Genomic DNA, 26004 nt, shown 5'->3' on the forward strand with positions numbered 1-26004 from the left:
ATAGAATGGCACATCAAAGTCAAGACGCCGTTTGACTGGGGCCGGGTCTTTTGCTCGTACATGTGGGCAAAGTCTCTCAAACACTTGGCGTCGTGGACTGGCACTGAGCTCCTTTGGCGATTTTGTTAAGGTCGTGGATGGTGGGCCTGAAGTTGATGCCGAATAGGTCATCTTTGTAGGTTCAACTAGTGTTTTACAATGGTCACATAAAACCATTGATTCATGAGTTTCTTCGGAACTAGAACCTGACATAGGTTCATCAATAGCCGGCCTTGAGGCTCCGTAGGTGGTGCATTTGAAAATAAATCAATCTTCAGTTTCGGTTGACCATTTTGCTTGCGGACATGCTACACCGGGATGTATTCGGCCTTCCCTTTTCCTTTGTTTTTAGGGAGATGAGCATCCACCATACCAATTGTTGTCGAGGGGAAGGGATTGACGTCGACCGTCATCTGCTTCTCCGAGAATTTTAGCTTTCCTTTCTCGATCTAATTTTGAATCGTGTCTCGAAACACAACGTAATTATTAGTAGCATGCTTGTTTGAATTATGGTACTTGCAATATGTTTTGCCCTTCAATTCTTCGGCCTTAAGGATGACATGTCCTGGCCGAAGTTTGATAATTTTTGCTACCAACAGCTGGTCGAAAATTGCATCGACTTTGGTGATATCGAAGGTGTAAACTTTCGATGTTTTACTCATCTCTTCAGCAGCCGAGCGGATCTTGGCGTCTTTGGGACTTACTTGAGCGAACGCCTTGCAAACGTAAGGTTTATCTATCATTATTTCGGCCGCGTCCACACTGGCATACTGGGTGTCCTCGCTTTCGGCCAATGCATAGCTAACCGTGGGATTCTTATATAATGTTCCCCGGGATGGTGACTTCGATATCTTTTCCTCTCGGAGCAAATAATCATACTGCTCAACGTGTTGAGTAAGTTCGTACATCTCTCGAATATTTGCCCCCAGAAACTTCTTTTTGTATTCCACGTCCAAGTCGTTTAGGGCAATTTTGACGAATTCAACTTCAGGAAGAGGTACTCAGCACCAATTCCTGGCCGAGTTGAACCTTGTTAAGTATTCCGTTGGGGATTCATCAGACGTTTGAGCCATCCTAGCCAACGATGAAACGGACATCTCCATTCCGGGTCGATAGAATTGTTCATGGAATTTCTCGACCAATTCCTCCTAACTCTGGACGGAGTTTGGTGGAAGATTAATGTACCAAGCAAAAGCTGATCCCGTAAGTGAAAAGTTAAAGAGCCGTAGCTTATGGAAGTCACTATTGACGTCCCCACATTGTGCCGTAAACCAAGCTACGTGTTCTAACGAGGATAAGGACGACTTTCCGACAAACAAACTGAAATCGGGGATCTTGAAGCCTCTAAGGTATTCGAACCTTTCCACATAAGCTGGGTACGGGTGGATGAATTTTGGGAACTTCGGCCCTTTTTTTAGGGCCGAGTCGATCATTCTTTGGACCTCGGTCATATTAACGGATGTTATTTCCACTCTCTGGTCAGGTCCGTCAGCTCTACTACTTGATCCGCCTCTATTCTCCAAGTCAATTAGTTGTAGCCGAGCAGACCCTTTCTCGGCTTGTACTGGAACATTTGTAATCGAAGGCTACCGAGGTTGGCCGACATGGCCATCTTCGAAGGCTTTACTGACTAACAATTTAAGCATCCTCGTCTGTGTGTCACTGTTGCTTCATATTGCGTCTAGTAAATCATTCGTTTTTTGGCCAATCGACTGCTCGACCTATCGATATTGTTCATCGAGTCGTCTTCGAAGAAACGACCTAGTTGGCGGATTAGAACCCTCCCCACCATCTTCGTCGCAATCTTCCATTATTCCTTCAACAAAAATGCCTGTCATTTGGTTGAGAACATATAGGTTGCGAGACTGTCTGCCGAGACAAATTTCATTATCTCGGTGTGTCGCACTTGTAGCCTCAGGCAACGCAACAATGATCGGATTTTTCGCCTGATGCAAATCTTGCCCAAGGCCTTGCACTGGTAAGTCAGCTGTTGACTTTCCCATGATTGTTCTCTTTTTTATGGACTGTGTCTCAATGGTCATGAACTTCGAAGGTCTAGCAGAAAGTCCCACCGAGCGTGCCAAAATGTTGATCCTAAAAATTACAAAACGTACGTGGCGCGCAGGCCGAGTAACTAATAAGCTAACTACGTCATTCGGTTGAATGCGGGGCGTGCTAACTCGTTGGCCAAGCTCGGCCGAGGAGACTGCGACCGAGGAAGGAACACTCTTGGTCTTCAGGTTCTAGAGCCTGAAGACAAGGCTGCTAGTTCTGCGAAGTTCACAAATCGTTGGCGCCCGATTCGCTCACCGTGATTATATTCGTAAGAGTATAAGCACGTTGAATCGACACCAGACTATACGGACACAAATATTCAAAGGTAATGTATGTCTTGATGGTGAATGTGGTTCAGCCGTCAGAATGTCAAACTCTGAAACTCACTTGTGAGTATCCAATCATAAAATTACTTCGGCGTCTAGTACGCCGAATGTCGTAGCCAGTAACACCTTACTTCGCCTAGAAGGCTAATAAGATGACATCTTCCAACAAGGATTCGAAAACCCTTCTCAGCCGAGACTTAGATAGGTAACCAGTCGGCCTCGACGCAGTGTTGTTTATCCAAACTGAAGGTGCTTGCCGGTTGCCTCCATAGTGTTGTCTATCCAAACTGAAGGTGTGTCGGCGAGAAAAAGAAAATAAAAATCTCAAGCTGTTTGAGAGGTTTTGCCCAAGGCAATTGTGTGTTGAATTGAAGGTCCTCAATTGTTGCATGATTTCTTGTATTTATAGCACCAACTCCTTCTCCAAATCGAATTACCCCTATCTGGACTGGGAGTTCTTGTTTCGTTCCAACTTTGCTTCGAACAACCCTACTCCCATTAGGATTTTGAACTCACCCCCCTTCGAGGCTTTATTCATTGTTTGGTCGAGAATCCTAATTGCACCAAGACTTCCTCGATCCTCTTTGCTTATCTGAACTACTCCTTCTTGCGATAGGACTCGACCATCCCTGCTAAATGGCCCGGAATCATCAGGCAGCCCATAGTATTTTGACACGGCTTTGGGTCAAGCACAAACCTACACTCGACCCAACAATATTATTTTGGGCCCAAACAATTGCCATGGTAGGCCCACCTTAACTGGCTTGGAATTGATCATCATAGAGATAGTAATTCAAAAATGTTATCTTTATCTAACGACTAAGAAATGCATCATCAGTTATCTTTTGATCTGATATCAAGAGTGTAGAATAAGTAATTGCGTTTTCAATCGTTAATATCAAATATAAGGATAAGTGACTATAAATCCTTAGTCACTTAGTGACCAAGAGAGCGACTCTCAACAGTAATTATATAAGTTGAGTATGGAGTGTTGTTCCTTTCTTTTTTATGGTCAATAGAGTATTGTTTCTTTGTTTTTATGTCCAATGGAGTCTTGTTCCTATCTAGGGTCTTAACTTGGTCCTACGTTGTATGGTGAAGAATTACCTTCTCATGGCTGGAGGTTGCACCTACACAATCACATATAAAGTCTGAATTAATTTTAGTCTAGAAGTTGCGTACGGTGGTAGGCACTGGACAGTTTAGGATCCGTTTTATTCTGCTACACAAAGACAACACGTTTAATTAGTGAGGCAATGAAGGAACAGCTCAGCTAAGCTGCATTGCTTATAACAAAGTTCCCAGAGGTTTGGGAGAGAACTAAGAATGGCAACCATATTTTTCAAGTTTCTAATATTCATACAAGCAACCCTGGCAGCAGCTCAAAATGTTAGCTTCATCTACAATGGTTTCCGGACAGAAAAGCTTAGTTTAGATGGTGTAGCCCAGTTCACACCCAACGGTCTTTTGATACTTACAAATGACTCTCAAGAAATAATGGGCCATGCCTTCTACCCTAACCCAGTCACCTTAAAGAACTCATATTCTGATACCAATGCTTTCTCATTTTCTACAACATTTGTGTTCGTTATCAGATCGATGCCGGCAACTGTGAGCGGTCATGGAATGGCCTTCATCATATTGCTCCGAAAATAGGGATTCTCGGAGCTGGACATAGCCCTTTCCTAGACCTTTTCAATCTAACCAACAATGGCAATGTCACTAATCATATTTTTGCTGTAGAGCTAGACGCCACCAAGCAGATCAAGTTGATTGACATTGATAATAACCATGTAGGAATTGATATTAATGGTTTGAACTCTGTGAAATCTTCTACCGCAAGATACTATGCTAAAAACAATGGTGGGTTTCGAAACTTGTCCCTCACCAGTGGTCAAGCAATGCAAGTTTGGGTGGAATATGATGGTACCAAGAAGCAAATAAATGTCACGTTGGCTCCAGTCAATGCTAGTGAACCCCATGCTCCATTTTTATCTCTGAAGCATGACCTTTCCCCAATCCTACTCAAAAGCAAACCATGTATGTTGGCTTCTCATCCTCCATCGGTCTCTTTCTATGTCTCATTATGTTTTGGGTTGAAGCTTTAAAATGAATGGGCAAGCTCAAGAACTTGTTCACTCACAACTTCCCAACTTGCCTAGGATAGGGTAAAAAAGTATCTAAACTTTTAACCATCGGTGTGCCTGTGATGTCTGTGAGTTTGGTTTTGCAAGCAATTGTTGGTATTATTTATGCCATAAGACAGAAGAGGAAGTTTGTTAAAATTATGAAGCTGCTAGGGTTTTGGTTCTTTAGGTTTCAGAACAAGCAAGAAAATAATAATAATGGTAGTTTATTCACCTTCAATTGAAAAATGAAGTCAATTTGGCCTTTCAGAAATTTCATAAGATGGTTACTGTGCAGTATAACATGAATATTCAAGTCATTCGAATTGACAATGGAGGTGAAAACATTAATGCGAACCTTCGTGTCTTCCTTGATAGGCATAGTATTGTTCATCAAACCATGTGCCCATACACTCCTTAACATAATGGAGTTGCTGGGCAGAAAAATCGACACTTGTTAGAGGTAGTTCATGTTTCTCTTTTTGCGGCATAATTCCCCTTGCATTATTCGGGCAAAGCCCTAACTTCGACAGCACATCTTATCAACCGTCTCCTATCTCGCACCATTGACTTCCAAAACGTTGTTCCAAGCCCTCATGTCTCAAACTAATTGTCCACAAGTTTTGAATCTTTCTCCACGTGTATTGGGATATGTAGCATTGTCCACCTCCACCCACCGTAAAGACAGAGTAAACTTGAACCTCGCACTACTCGTTGTGTATTTTTGGGATATGCCACAACTTGAAAGCATTATCATTGTTATCATCCTCCAACCAAGAAAATGTTTGTCACAGTTGATGTCGTTTTTCATGAAAATGAGATGTATTATGATTCGTCTAAGTCCTCACTTCAGAGGGAAATACGAGATGAAGAAGTTCGGACGTTTAACTATGTCACCCCGATTGGAATTAACGTGCAGTAGCCTATATCAGCTAAGGAGCCCACGACATTTGGGCTTTAGGACAGCTAATAGAACCAGCCCACATCTTTTGGGCTTTAGGAGCAGTGGGATCTGCCTATGTCTTCTGGGCTTTAGGATCAACAGGACTAGTCCATGGCTTCTGGACATCAGGAACAGTAGGACCAGCCTGCGGTTGGCGGGCTTCAAGGCCAGCAGGGCCAACCTGTGGCTTTTGGAAACATGGAGTATGACATAAATTAGCAACAACCCATGGAATCTGGGTCTGCAACCCCACAATATGGCATGGACCAAGTGCTAGCAGTAGAGTTATATTCCAACGCTCCCTCGTCTTCAATTGATACTCATAACCAATCGAGTTATATTCTAATGCTCAACCTATTCGTCATCTTCTAGAGCGCATTAATCGAGGTATTCCTAAACCTAGTTATGAGGTTGATCCTAAATGTAAACACAAATATCCTGTGAGTGAACTAAACTTAGATTCAGGGTGAGATATCCATTGACCAATTATGTGTCTACTCGCCACCTGTCGGAATCAAATAAGTTATTTGATTATCAATTATCTATTGTATATATTCCTAACAGTATGCAGGAGGCCTTAGTAGACGTTCGCTGGAAAGAAGCAATGAATGAGGAATTGAGATCATTGAAGAAGAGTGCTACTTGCAAAGTAACAGACTTGCCAACTGGCAAGAAACCTGTGGGATGCAAGTGGGTCTATACGATGAAATACAAAGTAGATGGAACAGTGGACCGTTTTAAAGCAAGGTTGGTGGCAAAAAGGTATACACAGAAATATTAGATTGATTGCAATGATACTTGCACCAGTGGCTAAAATCAACAAACTCCGGGTTTTACAATCCTTAGCAGCAAACTTAGATTGGCCGCTACAATAGTTTGAATTAAAAAAAAAAAAAAAAAAAAAAAAAAAAAAAACCTTCTTACATGGATATTTGACCGAGGAGATATACATAAAACTCCCACCAGGAAGTAACTTTCCTGCCATGCATAGACAAAATGTGAGTAAACTTAGAAAATCATTATATGCATTGAAGCAGTCTCCAAAAGCATGGTTTGGTAGGTTTACCAAGTCCATGAGACCATTTGGATATAAGCAAAGTAATTGTGATCACACAATATTCTTGAAGTGTCGGAATGGGAAACTTACAACACTCATTGTATATGTGGATGACACAGTAGTCACTGGTAACAATCCCAATGAACGTGCAGCTTTATAGAAATATTTATTTACTGAATTTGAGATGAAGGATCTTGAGTTTCTAAAATAGTTTCTCGGGATTGAGGTGTCAAGATGTAAGTCAGGAATCTTTCTATCACAAAGAAAGTATATTATTGACCTATTGAAAGAAACCGGTATGTTTGCATGTAAACCTGTGACTTCTCCCTTGATAGAAGGAACGAAGCTTAGTATTGATTCGAAAGTACCAGTTGATGAAGGGAAATATCAAAGATTAGTGGGATGATTATGTATTTGGCATACACTACGGCGGACCTTGAGTTTAGTTAGTCAATACATACATGATCCAGAAGAACAACACATGAGTCTTATGAGGATATTGAGTTATTTGAAAGGAAGTCCAGGAAAAGGTATTTTGTTCAAGAAGAATGGTCATTTCAGAATTAAAGGTTACACAGATGTTAACTGGGCTGGTTCGACAAATGATAAGCGTTATACAACTGGCTATTTTACCTTTGTTGGTGGAAACCTGGTCACATGGAGAAGCAAGAAGGAAAATGTAGTAGCAAGGTCAAGCGCAGAAGCAAAATATAGAAGTATGGCACTTAGTATTTATGAGATTTTATGGCTTAAATTTCTCTTACGAGATTTGGGTATCAAACATAGTCAGCCGATGAAGTTGTTTTGTAACAATAAGGTTGCTCGTGATATTACTCACAATTCAATACAGCATGATAGAACCAAGCATGTTGAGGTTGATAGGCTTTTTACTAAAGAAAAAATAGAATGAAAAATAATTGAAGTTTCTCTTATCAGAAAGGAAGATTAAGTAGCTAACATTCTCACCAAAGCAGTTTCAAGTGAAAAGTTCTCTAAGTTTGTAGACAAATTGGGCATGTGTAATATATATGCAAGTAAATTATAGCTATGGTCCCTTAATTTTATGTCAATTATAGCTTTGGTCCCTTAACTAAAAATTCATTAGATATAGTCCTTCAATTTGCCAAACTATGGGGCATTACCTTCCGTTATGTTTACCGTTAATGTGCTTGTGTGACAGTACAATGGAACCCACAATTATGTTAATATGGGTGCCGAATGGAATAAAGAATTTGGTATATAACTATATAAGTTAGGTTTTTAATATAAATATTCTACAAACGAAACAAAAAAATAAAAATAAAACATGATTGCCCTCTCCCTTCTTTCATCCTCCCCATTCCAGGATCTTCATAGCTCTCGTAGCTGCACACCAAAGCCATCACACACCGCAGACGTACCCATTCCAAGATTAAACCACCTTCAATCTTCATTATTCGGGTAGATGGGAACCTCAGAATTACGGGTGGTGTTACTTCATTCACTGTCGATTTTGGTTTGTTTTGGGTTTTGAGAACCATATGCGGCGGGGCAAACTAATGGGGTTTATTTTTAGACCGTTTAGGAGGAGCTGGGCGACGCAAAATTGAGAGAGATGGAGTCAATTGGTGGAAATGGTGACAGTCTTGTTGCTGTACAAAGAACTATGTTTTTAGGGTTTTCAAATATATATATATATTTTTTTTGGTCAAGTGTTTTCAAATACTATTCCCTTTTACTGTACTTGTGGCTCCCATCTACCAGCCTTGTAAGTAGCTCAACGGAATATTTGACGATGTTAGAACAAAAGGACTGATGCTCCTCATTTTATTAAGTTCAAGGACTATATCTAATAGAATTTTAGTTAAATGATCAAAACTACAATTGACTTAAAGTTAAGAGACCATAGCTACAATTTACTCAATATATGTGATGAGTCAATTTTTTATATTATATTTTCCCCCATTCTTAGTATGTTTTGGTAATTATTTTGGTAGAATTTTGATACTTTGCTTTCTATTTTCAATATAGGACATTCGACTTCCTCTAAAGCAAAACATGATCAACTGAACGAATTTTAAAGTGATTCAAATTGAAGGACGTTCGTGAGTCCATTAGCTTGTACCTATCAAAATATCAGATTTTTCTATCAAATGGTTATTTTATGGCGATGAAATAAAGAAGTAGTGCTCAGTGTTGGAAAGTGACGTTTTTTGTGCTTAATTGCGATTTTTGGAGCTCAAGATGACTTCTGATGGGTTCGTGGTCTTCTGGAGAAGTATTCATAATAGTCCATGCTTTAAATCTACCTATTTTGGGCCAGTTTTGGAGCAGATATGGGTCCAAAACGTGGCCGTGCAGATTTTGGGCTGATTATCCTAATCAATTTAGGATTATGTTTCCTAATTTATTTTAATTTATTTGGTTTCCTAGTTTTGTTCTAAGTCCTTTTCTAGGAAGGATTGCATATTCTATGTAGTATAAATAAGCCTTTTGGCTGGCCCTAGTTCTTCTTCTTGATGTGCTATTAGAGGGGAATTTGGCAAAAACTTATAAATTTTTAGACTTTATTCTACAAGGTGTTTTCACTCTTTTTCTAGTTTAATAAAAGCTCTTTTGATTTTAATTATGAATATGCGTAACTAACTTTGAATGTCGTTCCACATGTAGTAACGTGCTGCCTTCGTTTGGAGCTTTCTCAACTCTAATTTTTTTTTGCGGGGAGTGTGCCATTGACTAGGTAATTTATGATGGGACTTTGCCAATTCAGAGTTTTACTAACCTGTGACACTTCAGCTGCTGGCTCAGCCTCTATGCTTGGCTTTTCCAGATACTTTATCGGAATAGAGCGTTTGAGTTGATGGTCGAGGGTGGAGCCTAGGCCGACTAGCGCTTCCGTGTGGGCATAGTCTGCCCATGCAACTTGAGTAAAGGTGTAAGTCTGAAACACCTCAAGCTACTTTCATACCTTCTCTAGGTATTGCGCCATTCTTGAATGTTTTACTATGTATTCCCCGGTAATCTGGCTGGTGATTAGCTGGGAATCATAATGAATTGCAAGCTTTTTCATAGCCAAGTCTTTTGCCATTTGGAGGCTTGCTAGTAGGGCTTCGTACTCTGTTGTTGGATGCATTAAAGCCTACAATGATTGCTTGCTCAAGCATCGAACCATCTAGGGTAATGAACAAGCCTGCTTCTAAGCGCCATCAACGTGCAAATGCCAGAAGTCTCCGTTAGGCAAGGCAGGTGTGGCTATGGCTTGCTCGGTTGCCTCCGGAGCATCGTTGAGCCGCGATGTTGCGTCACCTAGGCTAGGCGTGAATTCTATTATGAAATCTGCCAAGGCTTGGGCCTTTATTGTCGTGTGGGGTCGGTAAACTAAGCCGTATTAGCCAATTTCCAATGCCTATTTCATTACTCGTTGAAGAAAGGTTTGCATCAATAGACCACGAGAGGAAGCAGTTGAGTATGGCTGCTCGTCTAGTCAAGCTTTAGATCTCTTTCAAGGTAATTAGAGCCTTCATTTCTAGGATTGCTTAGATCTGCTTAGGATGTGCTTTGATTCCTCGTTAGGCCATAAAGTACCCTAAGAATTTGCCTAAAGATACTCCAAACGTGCATTTAGCGGGATTGAACTTCATCTTGTATTCTTTAAGAATGTTGAAAGTTTCCACCAAGTTGCCGATGTGGTCTCATTGTTGCTTCCCATTCACCATGATGTCGTCGACGTAGACAATCATGGTTACTCCAATTCGCTTCTTGAACATCATGTTTACTAGTCGTTGGTTACATTCTTGAGGCAAAAAGGCATGACTTTGTAGCAGTTCGTGCCTCGCTTGATCACGGACGTGGTTTTCTCCTTGTCGGGCTTATGCATGGCTATTTGGTTGTAGCCAGAGTATCTGTCCAAGAAACTTAGTAGCTGGTTCCCGGAAGTTGAAACTACCAGTAAATCAATTCAGGGAACCGAATAAGGATATTTCAGGCATGCTTTGTTGAGGTCGGTGAAGTCTACACAAACTCTCAATTTTCCCTTCTCTTTCCTCATTACTAGCATTATGTTAATAAGCCATGCCGAGTGTGCAACCTCTTCTATGAACCCAGCCTCCAGTAGCTTGTCGATTTCCACCATGATCGCCACTCGCTCGAGTGCAAAGTGTCTTCTTTTTTGGATCACCGGTTTGGGAGCGAGGTCGACATGCACTTTATGGCAAGCTATCTTAGGGTCCATGCGGGGCATATCGGAAGGTGACCATGTGAAGATGTCACAATTTTCCCTAAAGAAAGCTGTGAGTTCCTCATTTTCCTTTGGTCTCAGACATGAGCCAATTCTAGTCGTCTTCTTCGATTGCTGTGGATCAAGAATGATGTACTCGGTGTCCTCTTCAGGTTTCCATCCCATCTCGTATGCTGGTGTGTTGACTTAGACACCATCTTCTTGATTTTTCTGTTGTAATTGCTATTTGGTAGCTTCGTCGTCCCTTTGAACTTTGGCAGCCTTTAAGAAGTAAATGACTTTTTCTTTGACTCCTTCAGTATTTACACAGTGCATCGTCGAGATTACGGTATCCAGCTTTATCAGCCAAGATTACCCTAGAATCCTAATGTAGAGAGACAGGTCGCTTACTATTGTGAACATTTGCTTTGAGATAACTGGCAGTGTTCTCACGTCAAGTGTAATGTTGTCAATAGCGATCGAGGTGTGTATGTTGAATCGGGTGAGTACCTTACTCGACTTTTGATTGTGTTTTCCAGTCTATCTTCTGAATTATTAATAGTTGAAGTTACTTGACCGTAATTCCATTGTCAACCATCACTCTGTCTACTATAGCGTGGGCTAGTTAGACATATATCACTAGGGCATCGTAGTGTGAGAAGTCGACACATTCGGCATCTTGCTTAGTAAAGCCAACAATGGGTTCAGGTTGAGTGTCGACTGCCTAGACCTGTGAGACTAATAGAGCCTGCTGGATCTTCCTCTTCTTGAAGTTATTAGTGCCTCCAAGTGCTCGGATTTGGAGAAAATGTCATTGATCGGGATAGTCTTGGCCGACAGCTTTTCGTCAGTGTTTGCGTTTCTTCTAGGCTGTATATCTGGCTTGTTTAAGTATTCGTCGACCTTGCCTTCTGTCACCAGCTTCTCTAGGTAATTCCTCCCATTATAGCAGTCGTCGATTATGAGACCAAGACCTCGATGAATGCGCAGTACTTGGTGTGATCCAACTTGGAGGTGTCTCCCTTGGATTGCTTCGGTAGGTGAGTGAGTTACTTGTAGGCTGCCAGTTGAACTTAAGCCGGATTAAGTGACTACTTCTCTCCATTCATCTTGATGCTTACTCCGATGTGAGGTGGAGAATGCTCCTTGTGGGCCTAGCCGCAAATGAACACTTTGTCTAGAAGGTTGTCCACGTTGATTATCAAAGTGTGGCCCCAACCATGAATGTATGCTTGTCTCTGGGCCTAACCGGGAGTTCACGCTCCTCCGCACGCTGAGACGAAAGTGTACACTTCCAGAACACTCGGTTCGTGGATGGTCGAGGGGCTACTTACTCGGACGTTGTTAGAGAGGTACGTTGTCTACCTTTGTCCTAATTTGGGACACCTCGTCTGGGGCACGATGCATCTCAATGCGTTTCAAAAGCTAATTCATCAAGGTTGTCTGCTACGCGAGGGCACTTGTCAACTCTACGACTTGTCGAGACAAATGTTGTTCGGAATTTAGGGTGGAATAGCTTGGACAGTATGCGTCTCCTTGAGTGGTGGAAGTGTAATGGACTTCGAGCGTGAGATTTAAGCTGGAATATGTCAAATCTGCATAAAAAAAAAAACCAAAAACGGGTCCGAAACACCGAAAAAAGGGTTTAAAACCCGAAAAATGGTTTGCAGACATCGCTGGAATTTTTTTTAGGCCGTCGGTGGACCGGCCGGTCCGGTTAGAATCGGGTTAGGTCAGGCAGCTGGTCGTTGGTTTTCCTGAACCGGTCTGGGTCCGGCTTGGTTTGGTCTGGGCTCTTGATAAAAGTGTATCAATCTCCCTCCCTGTCATTTAGTTTAATATAGTGTCCACCACCGCTTGGATAAAATAATGTCCATAATAACAAATCAATGGTGAAGATTAAAGCATAGAAAGAGAATCGCTAGTTAAGTTGATTAAAACAATGTGTTTTTCCTTCTACATTCAAGTTCAAATCGCATACTATAGTTTAGTTCTTTTTTTTTTTTTTTTTTTTTTTTATGTTTTGTCAAACGATAAATTTTGTTAGATTAGTCACCAACGATGTTCGAACACACCGTCATGTAAGGGCTCAACTCCTGCCTCCTGTAGTTTAGTTGATGTTGTATAAAAATAAAATAGAAAAAGTATAAGAAAGAATTTTGTGAAATGGGCTTTGCCACCTCTAACAATTACAATAAATTGAACTTTCAAATGAAGTTTTGCTCGGCCCAAAGTCACAGTGCTGGTTGTTCAATTGTTCATGGCAGAGAGCTCAGCAACTTCTCAAGTTATCAACTTACAGATACTTCACCACCGCCCAATGTCACAGTAAAAGAGGTTCCGCCATTTCCTAGGGTTAGGGTTTTGGTTGAAACTCCATTATTTGATACATGTAGAAGTAGAAAAAAAAAATCCTCGAGACCCTAGCTTTTTAGCGTTTTTGCTTCCAACTATTCTGCTCCATCGCCACAGATTTCATTTAAAACTATACTTTCGACATGTATATGAGTGTCACAGTGAACTGTGAAGATTCAAATTAATTGTGATGCAGGTTTCTCTCTCCTCCCATTTGCTTCATTTTACACTTTCCTAATAATATCTTTGTGAAATTTTAATGGGTAAATTACATAATACCCTTTTATATTTGAAGTCTATTACAATTCTATACAACATCTTTAAAGCATTTCACTTTCATACCTCAAGTACTATTTTATTTCAATATAATACATTCATTATATTTTTCATTCATTGGTCTGTTAAGAGCTGACATGACTGTCATATTTGTGTCACGTGGCTAAACATTTAATAAAAAATTTAAAAAAAATTTAAAAAAATTTAAATTCAAAAATTAAAAAAAAAAAAAAAAACAAAACAAAAAAACAAAATCCAAATCCTCTTTCCCAGAATCCCCACCTTTACCCTTGCCCACCCTCCCACCCCCCTTCCCCCATCACCTACAACCACTTCCCTCCCCACTACACCTCCAAATACATTCCCTATCCAAACCACTATCGCCCCCTCCCCCCACATGGCTGCCGTGTGGTTTTCTACCATCTTTCCCCACCCTAAATCCAAATTTCTAAAGCCTAACAAGCAAAACCCTTTTGCCTTGGCTTTGGCAGTTGCTGTATCTTCCTTCACCTTTTCTTTTTGCAAGCGCAAAGGCATATATGTACTCCTCAAAGCATTATGTCCATCCTTCCCCAAAAGAAAAATGGGTGGGCGGCGGCGGTGTATGATGCCGAGTCCCTGCGCTCTTCCTCCCGTCAGGCGCAGACCCACCATCCTCTGCCGCATCATCATGGTCACCGTTGCCATCTTCACCATCATGTCCATCATCTTCTTCATCTCCTGGCTCTCCCTCCTCCCTCAACTCCCCAAGTTCCGGGTCGAATCGGCCACCATCTCCCCGTTAGGTGTTGATTACCAATTCGTGCGTGAGGGAGGGAGGAAGGGTGCAGAGAGAAGAGCTTCAGACTTTGATGGACTTGATGACAGATCCAGGCTATCGTGAGAATTGATTAAAAAAAAAACCTAGAAGAGGAAGAGAGAATTGATTAAAAAAAAAACACAGAAAAGGAAAAGAGAAAAGATTGAAATTTAAAGTGGGTTTTTGGTTTTTGATTGAAGTGGGTTTTTGGTTTTTGAAATTGCGAGGTTCTACAATTCCTTGAAACTATTGGATTCTGTGGTGGGTTAGGAGAGGCTTTGGTTTTGGATTGAGATAAAATGGGTGGGTGGCTGCACTGCATCTGTTTGAGTGGTGAGGTGGGGGTGGCTCTTGTCTTTTGGGTTGATGAAATGAATAATGGCAGTGGCTTGATTAAGAGCGAGAAAGGTGGTGTGGTGAAAAATGCGGTTTGGGGAGCTTGGGAGTGGATAATCGGGATGAGATTCTCGTAGTGGTTGAAGGTCGAGAACTGAGGATTTTGGATCTGGAGATTTTGGGGGGTTTGGGGTTCGAGAGAGAGAATGAGGAAGACGAACTGGGTTTCGGCTTTTTTTTTAATTAATTATTTTAAATTTTTCTGACGTGGCAGCCACGTCTACTCTTAACAAACCAATGGATGGAAAATGTAACAGATGTATTATATTGAAATAAAATAATACTTGAGGTATGAAAGTGAAATGTTTTAAAAATGTTGTATGAGGTTGTAATTGACCTCAAACCTGAGAAGGTATTATGTAATTTACCCAATTTTAATCTATATGACTACATCGACTAGAATTTGATAGAACTACTATGGAGTTGTTTGTTTACCATTTCGTTTTTAGTTTTTAGTTTTTTTTTCCATTTCTTTTTGGAAATCTAAAACTGGAAACTCGTTTGATAACTACTTTCACCCAAAAAATGAAAACTGAAAACCAAAAGTGAAAACTACATTCTTGAGTTTTCAAACGAAAACTGAAAAACGAAAGTAGTTATCAAACTAGTTTTAAGTTTTGAAAAATTAAAAACTAAAATTTGAAAACGAATGATTATCTAACAACTTATAAATGTGAAATTTATAATCTGCATGGAAATTTTTTACTTGTTTGCTTATGTCTTGTAGTCTTGTAGATAATCAAATAGAAAGAACAGAAAATTGTTGAATTTTCAGTTTTTCGATATAAAGAAATTTGAAGAAGAGAATGTTACATAACTAAACAAGAAGCAAATATAGTAATTGTTAGATATATGTCAACAATATGTGATATAATTATATATGCTAATAAATAATAAATGCGAATAGAAAAAATTAACACAAAGTATGAACAAAACAAATATATAAAACAAACAACTTGAAGATTGAGGGTTGTGTACCGCAATGTCCTTGAAATAGAAATTTCGTCACCACTCAATACTTGTAGTTCTATGGACGTCTGCTTCACCAGAAGTCAACGATCAAGTTAGAATTCCAACACCAAAAAACTTAACTTCTGGCGAATTTTTGTGTGGTTCTCTCAATAAGAAGGTTTAGGAATGTAGAAGAAGAATTTGATATTTTCTATGTTCTAAATGTCATGCAAATGAATGTATATATATTGGGATTGTGCCTATTCGCAACAGGTATGAGAATGAGATGCGATTGTTAGGAGACATCTCTTCAGAGGGGTGCTATTTCTCTACGTTTTTTCATTGGCTTCAGACTTCAGCTGAAAAGATGAGCCTGTTCAAAAATAATTTAATTAAATTCAAAATTAATTAAAAGGCCCATCTTTTGATAATTAATTATATATTGATTATATATATATATATATTAATCTCTACTAATTAATAAAACACTCATTGTCAATCAAAATCCTATGAAATTACCAGTTTAACCTTCTAATTAAAACATAACATGAATAAGAAATATGGGGCAAAAATGTAATTTCACACAATCAAATTTTGCTGTTTTTTTTTTCAAAGTCTTACTTACATGTAATCCTAACATATCTCTAAATAAAAATAAAAAATAAATAAATAAAACATTCTGTCACTCTCTTCCTCTCTCATTCTATTTCAAAAACAAAAACAAAAACAAAAAAATTTCTCACATTATTAATTATTAGTAAATCCCAAAGCCCAACCCCGAGGTTGAGCCCAATTTCATTCTCAAAGGTCCATTACTCCAATTACTATTTATCAAAGACAAAACCTTATAAAGTGAGAAAACCTTTTAGGAATGACCAATATGGGACAATGAAATTTCTATTCAAATTTTCCAACAATACCCCATATTCGAGTTGAAATTTCATTCAAACTCCAACAGTAGTCTCACCTTAACTGGGCCACGGAATTGATCATGGCCACTTCCTCACTGATAATTTGATCACAGTTTAGATGGTGTTGCAGACATGGAGTCTTGGAGTCTTGTCTGTTCTATGTATTAAATTGAATCGATGATCAGTCCAGCACTCGAAGACTTTCGAGTAACAGTTTTGTGCGTACGTTGTATGGAAGTACTTTTCGTCGGGGGGATGGACCAGTTACCCGTGGTGGAGGGCACTGGACACAAAAGACTACATATTTAATTATAGCGACAACGAAGACAAAGAGAATCGGGCTTTTCCAAAGAATTACAGCAGCTTTCCCACTCCCATTGATTTTCATAACTTCAGTCTTTTAATATATACCTTTGTCATATTCTGGTCTATCTGTCTACTGTCATCTCAGCTGCATTGATTTTGCTTTTATATACCTGTGGTAAGTCTTAAAACTGAGGTATATATGTACTGAAAGTCCAGAGGACTTGACAGAGAATTAAGAATGGTAGCCGTGTTTTTCAGGCTTGTAATATTTCTACTAGTAAACCTAGCAGCAGCTGAAAATGTTAGTTTCACCTACAATGGCTTCGGGTCTGCTAATCTGAACCTAGATGGCATGGCGAAGTTCACATCCGATGGTCTTTTGGCGCTTACAAATGATACTTATCAAGTCGGCCATGCCTTCCACCCCTACCTAGTAACCTTCAAGAACTCATCCAATGCCACCGTTTTCTCCTTCTCGACCACCTTTGTCTTTGCCATCAGATCCCAGTTGGTAACAATTTCAGGTGGTCATGGAATTGCCTTCGTCATTTCTCCAACAAGGGGGATGCCTGGATCTTTTCCGAGCCAGTACCTAGGCCTTTTCAATGACACTAACAACGGCAATGAAACCAATCGTGTTTTTGCTGTAGAGCTTGACACCGTACAGAATATCGAATTGGGTGACATCAACAACAACCATGTTGGGATTGATATCAATGGTTTGCACTCTGAGAAATCAGCTCCAGCAGGATATTATGCTCAGAACAATGGAGGGTTCCAGAACTTGACCCTCATTAGCGGTCAACCAATGCAAGTTTGGGTGGAATATGATGGCGCCAAGAATAGAGTCGATGTCACTTTGGCTCCAATCGTTGTTGATAAACCCCAAATTCCACTCTTGTCTTTGAAGACGGACCTTTCCATGGTCGTCAACAAGACTATGTATGTTGGCATCTCCTCATCCACTGGCTCACTCCTCACTTCTCATTATCTTCTAGGATGGAGCTTTGCAACGAATGGCCAGGCTCAAGAAATCGTTCTCTCACAACTTCCTAAGCTGCCCCAGACAGGAGGTAAAAAAAGATCTAATCTTGTGGCCATTGGCGTGCCTGTGATGTCAGTGAGTTTAGTGTTGCTAGCAATTTCAGGTCTAATTTATGGCATAAGGCGGAGGAAGAAGTTTGCAGAGCTTCTCGAAGATTGGGAGCTCGAATATGGTCCTCAAAGGTTTAAATACAAAGAGTTACATAAAGCCACAAACGGGTTTAAGGAAAAAGAGCTTTTGGGAACTGGGGGATTTGGTAAGGTCTATAAAGGCATGTTACCTTCCTCTAAAACTGAGATTGCGGTAAAGAGGGTCTCACATGATTCAAGACAGGGGATGAAGGAGTTTGTTGCAGAAATTGCTAGCATAGGCAGGCTTCGCCACCGGAATTTAGTACCACTCTTGGGATATTGCAGAAGAAAAGGGGAGCTGCTTTTGGTCTATGATTACATGCCTAACGGGAGCCTGGACAAGTACCTCTTTGACCAACCAGTGGTCACTCTCAATTGGGGGCAGAGGTTTAGAGTCATCAGAGGTGTGGCTTCGGGGTTGTTTTATCTTCATGAAGGATGGGAACAAGTTGTGGTTCACAGAGATGTGAAGGCCAGTAATGTTTTACTTGATGAGGAATTGAATGGTAGATTAGGAGATTTTGGGCTTGCAAGATTATATGACCACGGAAAGGACCCTCAAACTACTCGTGTAGTTGGAACACTCGGGTATCTAGCTCCAGAGCATACTAGAACAGGCAAGGCTACAACACAAGCTGATGTGTTTTCTTTCGGTGCATTTTTGCTTGAAGTTGCCTGTGGAAGAAGGCCAATAGGGACACAAGGTCAAGATCGAGAGATAATTCTGGTTGATTGGGTGTATTCTTGTTGGAAGAGAGGTAATATACTTGAGGCAAGAGATCCAAACTTGGGTACAGAATTTATAGTTGAGGAAGTGGAATTGGTATTCAAGCTCGGGCTTTTGTGCTCTCATTCGGTTCCTTCAGCCAGGCCAAGCATGCGCCAAGTTGTGCAGTATTTGGAGGGTGACATTCCATTGCTGGAGTTGCCACTTGATTGTCTTTCTGCCAGAGACTTAACATTTGCGCACCATGAGGGTTTCGATGATTTTGTAAAGTCATATCCGTCGTCAACGAGCAAGGGAATTTCATATGTTCCAGAGCCGACATTACTCTCAGGTGGTCGCTGACTTCGAGCAATGAGGGTTTCTTTTTCTCTCTATAACTGGAATTCATAGCGCATATAGTTGCGGCCTTGAATGTTACATGTAACCTATTAGTCTTGTAACTTGTTAGTTATATAAAAGTAATGCAGGAACAATCCGTATGTTGGTTGGGTAAAAGTAATTTATGCAAAATTATAAGTACCATGATATTCTTTTAGGGAGATAATCTACTGCAGTTAACTTGCACTGCAAGGAGAGAAAAGATTCAAAGATTTGTATATGATAAAAGGACTAAAATCAACGTTCTATTTTTTTCACTAAAATAATAAATTACATTACAAATATTCAAACAATACAACTCAGACACCAAACACGAAGCTAATAAAAGGTAACGAAACTATTGGAAGTAGTCCAATGGTTATTAGGGTTTCCTGAATACTAGGGTAGGTTTACGGTAACACTAGACAATAGGGGGATTGGTCAACTATTCTTCTTTGTTCTTTATGGGTATTGATTGTTCCCTAGGTGGTTAAGAGTTCGGTTTATCTTTGGGCTGTCAATCTTCTTAACCTTAGTTGTCAACTCCCTTAATTCAAGGAGTTGTTATTTGTCGTCCCTAAGCCACCTGTTGTGGAGTAATTCAAGGAGTCAATCTCCTTATATATTGTTGTACAATTGTAAAGAACTTATGATGGAAATACAATACAACCTTTGAAAATCAAGAGAAACTAATGTACCCAAAGGGCCAAACAAAACCAGAAAAAAGAGGTGAGCAAACAATTCCAAGCTAGTTTGTGACTGCTTATGTAAGAAGTACTTCTACTCATACGTCATTTTTTCAAAAAGTCAAAGTACTTCTTGAAAAAGCATGTGACATGTATTTCTCCATGAAGCACATTTACATCGCAGAGCTGAGGTGGTTGATCTCACACCCCAAAAATGTCAAAAAAAGAACTTCGAATATAATATCTAAAAGTTGATAAATCTTACTCTCTTTTTTTTATTCTAGCATAGGCTAAATATGGCTCAGGGAAGTACTCTATTTGGTGTATATATGTATGCTTTTTACTTCGATTTTAATCACTTTGTTTCAATGACAGCTCTTAAATCTTTCAACACTATTTGAACTTTTTTTTTGGGACTAATTGGATAAAATTGATATTTTTGTCATCCAAAGAACTTTTTAATGTGACTGTAAAAACCCACTTTCGCAATGTGGTGTGGCATAAACAACCAACAGCCTCTGTTACCTTCCTAATTAACTATCTGCTACTGCTTCTATTGTTTTTATTTGCTTAAAATCATACATCGCTTTGAGTTTTGGAGGCAAGGATGACTCTCTCTACTGAGCAGCCTGAGCTTGTGTCACAAGTGGAGAACCATAAGCTTTCTTCTGGTACCAATGAAGAAATTGCAGCATCAAGCGATGCATTCGTTGCCCCTGAAATTAATTCGTTTGGCCGGTGATTTAGAGATTACAATGCAGAAAGCGAAAGGAAGAAAAGCATGAAGGAATTCTGCGGGTGTAACCATTAGTCAAATGTACAATTTCGTGAAGAGGATGAGGGAGAAGTACAAAAAGTTGAATCGATTCAATATGAGTGTATGGCAATGTTGTGAACTCCTGAACGAGGTTGTGGATTACAGTGACCCTGACTTGGATGAAACCCAAATTGAGCACTTGTTGCAAACTGCTGAATCAATTCGGAAAGACTATCCTAGTGAAGATCGGTTACACTTGACTGCTCAAATTCATGACCTTGGAAAAGTGCTTCTTCTTCCACAATCCGTAGGACTTCCCCAATGGGCTGTTCTTGGAGACACATCCTTTAGGATATGCTTTTGATGATTCCATTGTTCACCGCAAGTATTTCAAGGACAAACTGGACTACAACAATCCTTCCTACAACACCAAATGTGGAATCTACTCACAAGGGTGTGGACTCGAAAATGTGACCATGTCATGGCGGCACGACGACTATATGTACTTGGTCGCCAAGGAGAATGGAACAACACTGCCTCAGGCTGGCTCGTTCGTCATCCGGTATCACTCGTTTTATCCTTTCCATAAGGCAGGGGCATATAAACACCTGATGAACAAGGAGGATGACGAGAATCTCATGTGGCTTCAAAATATTCAATAAATATGACCTATGCAGCAAGAGCAAAGATCGAATTGATGTCGAAAAAGTTAAGCCATATTACTTATCTCTTATTGACAAGTATTTCCCGGCGAAGCTTAGATGGTGATTGTCTACATATATGTGGAGTTCTACTCTCTTTTAGCAATGTACATTTATGATCGATTGTATCGACTTTGAAGAGTTGTATTATATGCTAGGTGTACTCATATCATATACACAAATAAATAAACAAGGATTGAACTCTTCAATCTTCAACACGCCAGCTTTTCTGTGTGTTTTGCAATTCGCCTCCAGCTACTTCCGCTAGATCACCTTAAAATTCCTCTGAAAATATTTTTCTACATGCAGGTTCCTCTCTGTCCTTGTAGTTTTTATGAACTCTTAATTTCTTTGTGAGATCTGATATCTAGATGATAATGGAGCATTCCTTGACGATTTTTGCAATTTACATGGAAATTTCCAACTTTTTGTGGAAGGATACGAGAATTCTACGTCGGAAAATTGTCAAAAATAAGTGTGACTTAAGTTGAGTGGTTCAATTTCAAATTACATTATGATTTTTTTGAGATAACCTGCAAATTAGGAGACAATATCGGTGTAGTTAGTAATAAGTTGCTCACATGTCTCTCGGAAATCTAGGCACTTCTTTTGTTTATGTTTTGATAGATAATAATTTAAACAAACGAATATTAAAGTAAGAAAAATTGAGAGAATGGTTTTTCATTTTTGTTTGCGTTACCACAAGTAAAGGAATTGTACCGCCATGGTAGGCCCAACTTAACTGGCTTGGAATTGATCATCATAGAGATAGTAATTTAAAAATGTTATCTTTTATCTAGCGATTAAGAAATGTATCATTAGTCATCTTTTGATTTGATATGAAGAATGTAGAATAAGTAAATGCGTTTTCAATCGTTAATATCAAATATAAGGATAAGTGACTATAAATCCTTAGTCACTTAGTGACCAAGAAAACGACTCTCAAAAGTAACTATATAAGATGAGTTAGGAGTCTTGTTCCTTTCTTTTTTATTGTCAATAGAGTCTTGTTCCTTTCTTTTTATGTTCAACGGAGTCTTGTTCCTGTCTAGGGTCTTATCTTGGTCCTACGTTGTATGGTGAAGAATTACCTTCTCATGGCTGGAGGTTGCACCTACACAATCACATATAAAGTCTGAATTAATTTGAGTTGAGAAGTTGCGTACGGTGGTAGGCAGTGGACAGTTTGGGATCTGTTTTATTCTGCTACACAAAGACAACACATTTAATTGGTGAGACAATGAAGGGACAGCTCAACTAAGCTGCATTGCTTAGAGCAGTTCCACCGTGGTGTACTACCCGGTGGACTAGCGATGGAACAGGGCCAAATAGGCCGGGGGATAAGGTCCAGCGTATGCCAGCCCGAGGGACAGGCCAGGCCCGAGCGACAGGCCCGGCAGGGATTGCCAGCCCGAGAGCCCGAAGGGAATGTGACGTGGGCTGACGTCAGGACGACGTCAGCCATAATATAAAATTAATATAAATATAAAATATTAATATAAATTTAATAAAAAATTTAAAAAAATGAAAACCCAGAACTCGGGCTCGCCGGAGTTCGTCGCCGATACACCCACAGACAAATGGCAAAGACTAAACCCAAGGATTTCAACTTGAAACACATAAAAAACCAGATAATAACTCAAGCAATTGAAGTAGTGCAATAACCTCATCTGGGTTTGAGCAATGGAAGCTTGAAGCTCTCGGCTTCAATGGTGGATCACCCAAATGGTGCTCTGATGATGCATGCAAGGATATATTCGACTTCCTCTCAACCAGGGGATTGAGATTTCAAAGTTTGTTTGTTTGATTTGCTTCAGTTTCGAATAAGAAGAAGGATGAAAAGGAAAAGGAAGGATATATGGATCGGAATCTGAGCTTATGCCTTGGCGTTGGTCCATTTTGTGATTCGTGTGTGTGTGTGTGTGTGAGAGAGAGAGAGAGAGAGAGAAGGAATAGGAAAAGGAAGAGTTTCTGGAAAAAAAATGAAAAGGAAGAGTGTTGTGGAAAAAAGTGTGTGTGTGTGAGAGAGAGAGAGAGAGAGAAGGAATAGGAAAAGGAAGAGTCGGTCCTATATGAGAGAGAGAGAGAGAGAGAGAGAGAGAGAGAGAGAGAGAGAGAGAGAGAGAGAGAGAGAGAGAGAGAGAGAGAGAGAGAGAAGGAATAGGAAAAGGAAGAGTTTCTGGAAAAAAAATGAAAAGGAAGAGTGTTGTAGAAAAAAGTTGAAACGGAAGAGGAGTAGGAAAAAGGCAAAAGGAAAAAAAATTAAAAATTATTTTGTATTATTTTATAAATAAAAAAATACTAATATTTTATTATCAATTGCCAAGGTTATTTAGTGTAGGGATGCAGATGCAAAAGACAATTACTGTTCATTAAGGGCAATTACTATTCACCAGGTGGATTGAATAGTGAATTGTCTGGGGAAAGGCTCTCACGTTGGAGTTGCTCTTATAACAAAATTCCTAGAGGTTATGGAGAGAACTAAGAATGGCAGCCATGTTTTTCAAGCTTGTAATACTCATACAAGCAACCCTAGCAGTAGCTCAAAATGTTAGCTTCATCTACAATGGTTTCCGGTCAGAATATCTTAGCTTAGACGGTGTAACCCAGTTCACACCCAACGGTCTTTTGATGCTTACGAATGACTCTCAAGAGATAAAGGGCCATGCCTTCTACCCCAACCCAGTCACCTTCAAGAACTCATATTCTGATACCAATGCTTTCTCATTTTCTACGACATTTGTGTTCGCTATCAGGTCGGTGCTTGCAACTGTGAGCGCTCATGGAATGGCCTTCGTTATTGCTCTGAAAAGATGGATTCCCCAAGCTCAACACAGCCCTTTCCTAGGCCTTTTCAATCGAACCAACAATGGCAATGTCACCAATCATATTTTTGCCGTAGAGCTAGACACTACCAAGCAGATCGAGTTCAATGACATCAATAACAACCATGTAGGAATTGATATTAATGGTTTGAACTCTGTGAAATCTTCTACCGCAGGATACTATGCTGAAAACAATGGTGGGTTTCGGAACTTGTCCCTCACCAGTGGTCAAGCAATGCAAGTTTGGGTGGAATATGATGGTACCAAGAAGCAAATCAATGTCACGTTGGCTCCAGTCAGTGCTGGTAAACCCCATGCTCCACTTTTATCTCTGAAACATGACCTTTCCCCAATCCTACACAAAACCATGTACGTTGGCTTCTCATCCTCCACCGGTTCTCTTCCTACGTCTCATTATGTTTTGGGCTGGAGCTTTAAAATGAATGGGCAAGCTCAAGAACTTGTTCACTCACAACTTCCCAACCTGCATAGGATAGGAGGTAAAAAAGTATCTAAGCTTTTAACCATCGGTGTGCCTGTGATGTCTGTGAGTTTGGTTTTGCTAGCAATTGTTGGCATTATGTATGCCATAAGAAGGAAGAGGAAGTTTGCAGAGCTGCTTGAAGATTGGGAGCTTGAGTATGGGCCTCAAAGTTTTAAATATAAAGAATTATATGTTGCTACAAAAGGGTTCAAGGAAAAGAAACTTTTGGGAAGGGGGAGATTTGGTAAGGTTTATAGAGGCATATTACCTGCCTCTAAAACTGAGGTCGCAGTGAAGAAGGTCTCACATGAATCGAGGCAAGGAATGAAGGAGTTTATGGCAGAAATTGTGAGCATTGGCCGCCACCGTCATTGAAACTTAATACAACTTTTGGGATATTGTAGAAGAAAAGGAGAGCTTATTTTGGTCTATGACTACGTGCCTAACGGAAGCCTAGACAAGTATCTCTATGACCAACCAGTGGCCACTCTTAATTGGAGCCAAAGGTTTAAAGTCATCAGAGGTGTGGCTTCAGGGTTGTTATATCTTCGTGAAGAATGGGAGCAAGTTGTGGTTCATAGAGATATCAAGGCGAGTAATGTATTACTAGACGGGGAATTGAATGCTAGGCTAGGAGATTTTGGCCTAACAAGATTATATGATCACGGAACAGACCCTCAAACTACTCATATTGTAGGAACACTTGGGTATCTAGCTCCAGAGCATACAAGATCAGGCCGGGCCACAACACACACCGATGTGTTTGCTTTCGGGGCATTCTTGCTTGAAGTTGCCTGTGGAAAAAGGCCAATAGAGCTAAAAGGTCCAGCTCAGGATGTGATTTTGGTCGACTGGGTGTTTTCTTGTTGGAAGAAAAACAGTATTCTTGAGGTAAGAGATCGAAAGTTATGCACGGAATTCGTAGCTGAGGAAGTGGAACTGGTGTTGAAGCTTGGGTTGTTATGCTCTCATTCAGATCCTTCAGATAGGCCAAGCATGCGCCAAGTTGTGCGGTATTTGGACTGTGTCATTCTTTTGCCGGAGTAGTCAGTTCTTGCGCATCCTTCCAGTGGCTTAGTGTTTGCGCCCCATGAAGGTTTTGATGATTCTGCAAAGCCATATCCGTCTTCTTCAAGGACGGGGTTTTCTTCTGTTGAGTCGACACTTCTCTCAGGCGGTCGCTGACTGCTCTAAGCAATTAGGATTCTGTTGCAAACTGGTATTCGCATAAAATAAAGGGTGCAAACAATATGTATGTATAGCTTTTTCTTGATAGCTTGTCAATGTAATATATGTTCATCTACTGATTTGCAATATAGACCTAGCTATTTGCTTGTTAATTTGTCAATCTTCTTTCGTGTTTTATACACTTAACTTAAAAAATCATTGCATAACGAGCCCGCTCAAAATTGATAAAAGTCGGATTATTTTGAAGTCACTGGATAGTTTAATCACTATGTTTCGGTTTATAATGCTCTTTTAATAACTAGTTAGTATGAGATTTTGGGCTTGTTACTATATGACCATGGAGCAGACCCTCAAACTACCCATATAGC

General features: G+C 40.0%; 2 protein-coding genes and 2 pseudogenes across 2 annotated transcripts; all 4 read left to right on the forward strand.

Annotated features, from left to right (window-relative positions):
• Positions 1-3746: 3746 nt before the first annotated feature.
• Positions 3747-4528, forward strand: LOC137744320 (L-type lectin-domain containing receptor kinase V.9-like). The gene is made up of 2 exons (XM_068484160.1): positions 3747-3809; positions 4016-4528. Exons 1-2 carry the CDS (start codon positions 3747-3749, stop codon positions 4526-4528), a joined length of 576 nt encoding a protein of 191 aa, XP_068340261.1.
• Positions 4529-17083: 12555 nt separating this feature from the next.
• On the forward strand, positions 17084-19124 carry LOC137746261 (L-type lectin-domain containing receptor kinase IV.1-like). The gene has a single exon (XM_068486335.1). The coding sequence runs from the start codon at positions 17088-17090 to the stop codon at positions 18978-18980; it is 1893 nt and encodes a 630-aa protein (XP_068342436.1). The 5' UTR covers positions 17084-17087; the 3' UTR covers positions 18981-19124.
• Positions 19125-20288: 1164 nt separating this feature from the next.
• LOC137744171 (inositol oxygenase 1-like) lies at positions 20289-21206 on the forward strand (annotated as a pseudogene).
• Positions 21207-23635: 2429 nt separating this feature from the next.
• LOC137746183 (L-type lectin-domain containing receptor kinase IV.1-like) lies at positions 23636-25685 on the forward strand (annotated as a pseudogene).
• Positions 25686-26004: the final 319 nt, after the last annotated feature.

The sequence above is a fragment of the Pyrus communis genome, chromosome 9 (genome assembly GCF_963583255.1).
Source record: "Pyrus communis chromosome 9, drPyrComm1.1, whole genome shotgun sequence".
Lineage (NCBI taxonomy): Eukaryota > Viridiplantae > Streptophyta > Magnoliopsida > Rosales > Rosaceae > Pyrus > Pyrus communis.

What these genes read in the sequence shown, in the direction of transcription:
- LOC137744320 (XM_068484160.1), top strand. Translation starts at nt 3,747, where the DNA reads ATGGCAACCATATTTTTCAAGTTTCTAATATTCATACAAGCAACCCTG. An exon ending in CCCTGGCAGCAGCTCAAAAT is followed by an intron (nt 3,810 to 4,015) that starts GTTAGCTTCATC and finishes GTTCGTTATCAG; the next exon opens with ATCGATGCCGGCAACTGTGA.
- LOC137746261 (XM_068486335.1), top strand. Translation starts at nt 17,088, where the DNA reads ATGGCGAAGTTCACATCCGATGGTCTTTTGGCGCTTACAAATGATACT.